Source organism: Taudactylus pleione, unplaced genomic scaffold (genome assembly GCF_031769625.1).
Source record: "Taudactylus pleione unplaced genomic scaffold, aTauple2 ptg000063l, whole genome shotgun sequence".
In the NCBI taxonomy this organism is placed as follows: Eukaryota; Metazoa; Chordata; class Amphibia; order Anura; family Myobatrachidae; genus Taudactylus; species Taudactylus pleione.
This window is the reverse complement of record NW_028284465.1, coordinates 1,953,754-1,961,130: the sequence shown is the minus strand read 5'-3', so window position 1 is coordinate 1,961,130 and position 7,377 is coordinate 1,953,754. Positions and strand designations below refer to the sequence as shown.

The 7,377-nt window shown below is 41.2% G+C and overlaps 1 protein-coding gene across 1 annotated transcript; it reads left to right on the top strand.

Annotated features, from left to right (window-relative positions):
- The first annotated feature begins 3,310 nt into the window (after positions 1-3,310).
- Positions 3,311-6,956, top strand: LOC148534843 (taste receptor type 2 member 50-like). Its single transcript, XM_088465702.1, has 2 exons — positions 3,311-4,102; positions 6,798-6,956. The coding sequence occupies exons 1-2, from the start codon at positions 3,311-3,313 to the stop codon at positions 6,954-6,956; spliced, it is 951 nt and encodes a 316-aa protein (XP_088321828.1).
- The last annotated feature ends 421 nt before the right edge of the window (positions 6,957-7,377 follow it).

The window sequence follows — 7,377 nt, the reverse complement described above, 5'->3', positions numbered from 1 at the left end:
ACCACGTTGGAAAACCACAAGGAATGTATCCAGACTATCAAGCATAGGGGACATAAGGAAGAGGTTCCATAGACCTCATGTAGCTGTTTTCTGGTACAGTTCTAATTGTTACATTTGTTGTTACCTAATTGTTGTTTAATAGAGTAAAACTTGTTTATAAGATATCATGCTATGTTTTGCATGACTCTTGTCTATGCATGTTGATGAGACGTTCCTGTGAAACAAGCCCAACTGGGAGTACGTAATGTCTGTACACAATATGAAACCTATTGATGATGCAGAATGGGATTGTTATGCCAGCGGCTGTTTCAAATCCTGACAAGGCTAGCCCGGCTGGATGAAATCCCGACAGCAGTGGTAAGTAACCCTAACCCTCCCCTCTCCCCCCCTAACCCTAACCTCCCCCCTAGTGCCTAACCATAACCTCTTCCCATTAGTGCCTAAACCTAACCTCCCACCTCGCTTCCTAAACCTAACACAACCAGGGGTGTGCCTAACCCTAACCTACCCAGCTAGTGCCTAAACCTAACCCACCCTTCCCCTAGCCTAACCCTAACCTTCCCCAGGGGGGTGCCTAACCCTAAGTCCCCTTGGGTGCCCTAACCCTAAGTCCCCTTGGGTGCCCTAAACCTAACCTTCCCCATCCCCGAGCTAAGTGAATATTTACCCCTTCCGCAATGACTGGGATGGCGGGGGTTGGGGTTCCGGCGTTGGGATTATGACATACTTCGGTATCTTGATGCCTGTCATGAATTCCTAGCCAGCATTGTGCCATCGGGATTGTGGCCGGCGGCCTTGCGGCCATCGGTCATATACCTACATTCTGATGATGCATGACAAAGCTGCTTCTTGTGAGCATGACACCATTTGGGGATCTCCTCCCACTGACCATACAGAGTTTTTGTTCTTTTAAATAGTTTTTAGGAAAAATTGATTGTATTGATTTATACACAATGGTTGTCTCTATTTATATCTTCTATATATAAACATTGTTGTCAATTCCAGCTTATAGGTCTAACAGGGAAGTGCAATTTCTTTTTAACATTTCATTTATAAATAAAAGCTCTCTTGCACCTCTCCCCTTTGTTCTTTTAGCAATAGCAAACCTTGCGATACACCACCTGTTTATCTGGTTCTGGGGCAGAACCTTGGATTTTAGTAGACTTCTCCCTGAGTCATTTAGTAGCACCAGGAATTACACCACTTAGTGTGGATGACACAACAACCTTCTAATAATGCTAATCTGCAATTAAGAAAGGTTCCTGGACTGCACACCCTAAATATATATAATGGGAGGTGCTACCTGATGAGACTAATTGCAGGCACAAAAACAGACAAATCTCAGGTGCACAACTCCAAATTATTGATAATATATAAATGCAATACAATTTTGCAATCAATAGAGGTTTTTAGCATAATCTTGGCCAAGGTTATGGGCCTACCCACCATATCCAGGTAACCTCTTTAGGGTAGGTCCCTAACATACTAGGGTTCAAATCCAGAGCGCAGGACACCTCCAAACTAGCCCAGCTAAGCCGCCCCAGGGCACCACCATAGTAAGAAAGGTGCAGTGTAAAAGAGATAGTTAAGAGCAGCTGCATATAAAGAATGAAAATAAAAAAGTGAAGTACATGTATAATAAACAAACAGTGAAGGGTTAAAATGTGTTATAAAAGAAAAATGTGTTATATTGCGGTGCCCTGAAACATATCAACCAAAGCAATCCAGGGGGACCCACGCCCCAAAAATGAACCAAAGTTGCACTACAGTATATAACTTGTAGGACTTGCCTAGAATTGTGCCTAATACTAGTGTGCATATACATTACCAGACTCCATGCTTTTAAACCAATAAGGAAGGGGTGCTAATCCAGACTGAGGGCATCTCTTTTCCCTCAGATGTGCAATAAAGCACATTAAATGGAGTATATAGGAAAGGTTCCTAGACTGCACACCCTAAATATATATAATGGGAGGTGCTACCTGATGAGACTAATTGCAGGCACAAAAACAGACAAATCTCAGGTGCACAACTCCAAATTATTCATAATATATAAATGCAATACAATTTTGCAATCAATTAGAGGTTTTTAGCATAATCTTGGCCAAGGTTATGGGCCTACCCACCACATCCAGGTAACCTCTTTAGGGTAGGTCCCTAACATACTAGGATTCAAATCTAGAGCGCAGGACACCCCCAAACTAGCCCAGCTAAGCTGCCCCAGGGCACCGCCATAGTAAGAAAAGTGCAGTGTAAAAGAGATAGTTAAGAGCAGCCACAGCTGCATATAGAGAATGAAAATAAAAAAGTGAAGTATATAGTAAACAAACAGTTAAGGGTTAAAATGTGTTTTAAAAGAAATATGTGTATATGCACACTAGTATTAGGCATAATTCTAGGTAAGTCCTACAAGTTATATACTGTAGTGCAACTTTGGTTCATTTTTGGGGCGTGGGTCCCCCTGGATTGCTTTGGTTGATATGTTTCAGGGAACCGCAATATAACACTTTTTTTTTTTAGAACACATTTTAACCCTTCACTGTTTGTTTATTATACATGTACTTCACTTTTTTATTTTCATTCTCTATATGCAGCTGTGGCTGCTCCTAGCTATCTCTTTTACACTGCACTTTTCTTACTATGGCGGTGCCCTGGGGCAGCTTAGCTGGGCTAGTTTGGGGGTGTCCTGCACTCTGGATTTGAACCCTAGTATGTTACAGACCTACCCTAAACAGGTTACCTGGATATGGTGGGTAGGCCCATAACCTTGGCCAAAATTATGCTAAAAACCTCTATTGATTGCAAAATTGTATTGCATTTATATATTATCAATAATTTGGAGTTGTGCACCTGAGATTTGTCTGTTTTTGTAATCTGCAATTAGTCAAGTGATAGAAATCTTTGGTTGAGAATTTATCTTTTTATTTTAAAAGAGCTAAAGTCCTACAATTTAGTGAATGAATCTCAACACCGATGACTTGTCATCATGATATTCATTGCCATCACTGCAATGGATATTATTGTTTGTTATACAATAATCAGTTTATATAGACCATACTATCTTTTAATTTTAAAAGCAGCTCAACTAGGGTGGTAATAAAATGTAATTGTTTAATGTGACATATTCAAATTTTCTGTTACCTTATACTAACATCCTAAGAGGGGCATTTAGTAAAATATACACACATCTTCCTTATTTGTATAAACATGAACAGCTGCAGTGTTTTGCATTATCCTTTGCATTATACAGTGATATACAGAGACCATCCTGTAACTCAGCAGTAACTCTTGTCACCTCTCATTTCGCTGAATGACTTCTATCACTAAAGACATGAATAGCTCTGTGGGGGAAGACTACAATATACAACAGTTGTGTATTCATGTTGCAGCGGGAATTACAATTACAGCAGGAATGATGACAGATGGATTTATCGTTGCTGTGAATGTCACTGACTGGATAAAACGAAGACCAGTGGCCATTACTGACCGAGTTCTCACCACCCTCGGGATCACAAGGATGTTGTATCAATCCGTCTGTCTGCTGGACATCTTTCTTCGGAATTTCTTTATAGAACTTTGTATTGTATATAAGATAGTTGTCAACAGTTTTCTTGCAATGTTCTTCTATGCCAGCATCTGGTTGTCAAACCTCCTGGCCGTTGTCTTCTCTTTGAAGATCTGCAACTTCCACAGTGTCTTCTTCCTACGTCTGAAGACTATTATATTACAGAGGGTCATCCATCTGATTATTGCTTCTGTGCTAGTGTCCATTTGTTACAGTTCATCATATTATTTGATCACTACAATTGGAATCTCTGAGAATTCCTCAAACAAAACAAATAACTGGGTAAAGGATGATATAGAAGTTTATATGTTTTTATTCTGGAACATTTTGCCGTTCCTCATGTTCCTCATATCATCAGTCCTTCTTATTTCCTATCTGTGTCATCACATGAACATGATGAGATGTGATCGGACTGTAACAGGACAACTGGACGCCTATTACAAGACCATAAAGTTTTCAGCTCTCTCATTTCTTAACTACGCCTTTTATTTCATCACCCATGTTACTATATTTTTCTATAAGGGATCACTTGATAATGTAGGATTTAATTTTGTTTTGAATATTTTTCCGACACTGCATTCTATTTACCTGATCTATATAACAGCCAAGCTAAGGAATCGTTTTTTTGAGCTTGCCCAACATGTGTCCAAATGCTTGTATAAATTAAGACATTGAAGATCTGATGGAGACAATCATTCAGTGTTTTGTGAAAAGTCCATTTAAGTAAAGAATTGATCTTATCTATTTTTAAATTGTAACATATTGTATAAGAGGAATGACTTTACCTTACTGATCAAGGAATCATAAGTCTAATTATCACGACATGCGGGAAACTGAAGTGCTACAACCCAAGTGGAAGCATTATGGGGTCTATGTACTAAGCCTTGGATAGAGATAGCTCCTAACTGTCAATATTCTCCATCCACTTTATCGCTTATAGATAAAATAATAGTAAAGTATAAATCACGTTACAGAGCACAATGGCAGTGTCTCCAACTCCACAACTTGTGTGAAGCCATGATGATAAGGTACAGAAACAATGGCAGAACTGGTTCATGTGCTCCTAAGAAGATAGAGCTTAGAGGCCAAATCACCCACCTTAAGTACATACAGTACAGTACAGGATGGATAATGCCAGAACTCAGGCTTAAAGGTTCCACACTACTATAATTTAGACAATATTTAAATGTACAGTAAATGTCCTTTTTCATAGTCCTATAGCTTCAAAGTATTGACCAAATCCATATTATATTATTGGTTCATATATTACTATCTGCACATTTTCCTAAATACTGTCTTTTATCTCCCTGGCTGTCATTGGTGCTCTTTAGCTTTGCTTTCGCATCAGCAGACAATGGGCCTGATTCATGATGGATCGCAATTGACTGATTGTTGTGTACTACGCATGCCTATGCACTGCTCTGCCTTTGTGCGGTCATCGCACTGTGATTGCTGTCGCAGAGTGGAATCCATAGCAGAGTGACTGACAGCCCATGAACGTATGGGGGTGGTGTCCTACTTTTAACAAACGCTGCAACCACTGCAAAAAGCTTAACCACTTTGCAAAGTGTTGCAGATCCAGACATACCGTGACACACCATGAGCTACATGAGACACAGGGAGAAATACAGATGCATAAAGTCAATCATGTGGACATGGAGTCAATAGTACACACCGCTGAGACCATATATTGTGAAAGTGTTGATCATACCAAGGAGATATTTTCAATAACCTATGTTATAAAAAGAGTGGCAATACACTGAAGATTAAAATCGACACCAGTGCCAAATGCAACGTAATGTCCAGGACTCTGGTGGATAAAACCAGCCCACAAGCAACAATAGACCACACAGACTCTAAATTTAGTGGCATATGGGGTTCAAATTATTAAGACCATGGGCACCACCACATTGAATACACATGTGCACTGACAATTGTTTGGACTGCCTAACAGCATGGGCCATGGGTTGATACATTTGGGGCCTGAAGTACACATAATATAACAAGACACCCCAGATTTTAGTGACTTAAGAATGTATTCACTTGTGACACCATCGGCAAACTACCTGTCATCTACCACATGCGCTTGGACAGTGTGCACACCCTGAAGCGTTCCAATCGCTATGAAGGATAAAGACCTAGCTGAGTTTCAGCACATGTCATAACCCCTATTGAAGAAGTGACCCAATGAGTATCTGCAATAGTAGCTGCTGCAAAAAAAGATGTGACTGTCAGGACTGTCAGGATTTGCATAGACACCATACACCTTAATAAAGTGCTGCTAAGACCCCATCACCCTTTGAGAACAGTAGAACAAGTCATTGCTGACAGACCAGAAGCCAAGGTCTTTATATGCAAAATGTGGGCTTTGGCAAATCCCATTAGACAAAGAATCATCACTCCTCACTGCTTTTATGACACCAGCTGGGAGATATGCCTTCTTGCGCATGCCATATGGCCTGACTACAGGCAGTGAGGTATTTCAATGGTGTATGAAACAACTGTTTGCTGGGTACCCCTGTGAGATTATAGTTGATGACATACTTGTTTGGAGCCATAATATGCAAGAGCATGATGAGAGTCTCTGCCAAGACTATGGGCTAACAACTTAAAGCTCAACCTCTACAAGTGCAGATTCAGAGTTCCTGAAGTTCCATACGTGGGTCACCTCCTCACAGACCAAGGTGTTAAACCTGACCCTGACAAAACGGTGACCATCCAGCACATGCCCCTGCCTGTGGACAAACTTAGTCTTCAAAGTTTCTTAGGGATGAATTATTACCTGTCAAAATTCATCCCCAATAGTGAGATCACTTCACCCCTGTGGCATCTTTTGCACCAAGATACAGAGTGGTGTTGGTTGAAACCACATCATACCAGGGTGTCAAGACTTAAGTACATACTCACCAGCCCTCCTGTTCTGCAATACTTCAATGTACACCTACCAGTAGTGATCTCACCTGACACATCACAGCATGGGCTGGGTGAAGTTTGCCTTCAGAGGAATAGACCCATTGCTTTTCTTTCCAGGGCACTAATGGAAACAGAATCACGTTACGTGCAGATAGAAAAATAGCTGCTGGCATTGGTGGTTGCTTGCCACAAATTTCATGATTTCATTTATGGACGGCCAGTTACCTTCGAAACTGACCACCAACCACTCATCACCATCATGAGAAAGCCCCTGCACAATGCATTTGCCCGTATTCATTGGATGATGCTCAAATTACAGAGGTACCACCTAGATATCATCTACAAGCATGGCAAAGAAATGTTCATGGCTGATGCCCTCTTTACAGTGTTTCTCCCCCATTCTGCTCCTCTACACAATGATGACTATGATGTGATGCTCATGAAATTGCTGTCCTCTGCTCGTATGGAGGAGCTGTGAAGAGAATCTTTGGTAGATGATTTATGTCGATGTCTCTCTCAGGTTGTCCTGCAAAGCTGGCCTCAGTCCTTCAGGAAGCTTCCCCAAGACTTACACCAATTCTTTGCGATGTGAGATGAGTTATCTCTGTCAGACGGGATCAATTTGCGAGGTCAGAGATTTGTTATACCTTACACATTGCAAAAGTACTATACCATGCAACTACACCAAGGACACCCTGGTCTGGCGGCCACCAAGCACAGGGCCAGGGTACTGCTCTATTGGTCCACCATGTTTCATGATTTTGAGAGGGAGGTCTCTGTTTGTGGCCCATGCATGGTCCTTCACGTACAAACCTAAAGAGCCTATGCAACCACAATGCATCCCAGATATTCTGTGGTCTGTCACTGCTGCTGATGTTTTTGTATGGAGGGGTAAGGAG

Excerpts from the sequence above, each read along its gene's own strand:
- LOC148534843 (XM_088465702.1), top strand. The coding sequence starts at position 3,311 with ATGACTTCTATCACTAAAGACATGAATAGCTCTGTGGGGGAAGACTAC. Across the intron at positions 4,103-6,797 it reads ATAAGGGATCACTTGATAAT|AGGTACCACCTAGATATCAT; the intron begins GTAGGATTTAAT and ends CTCAAATTACAG.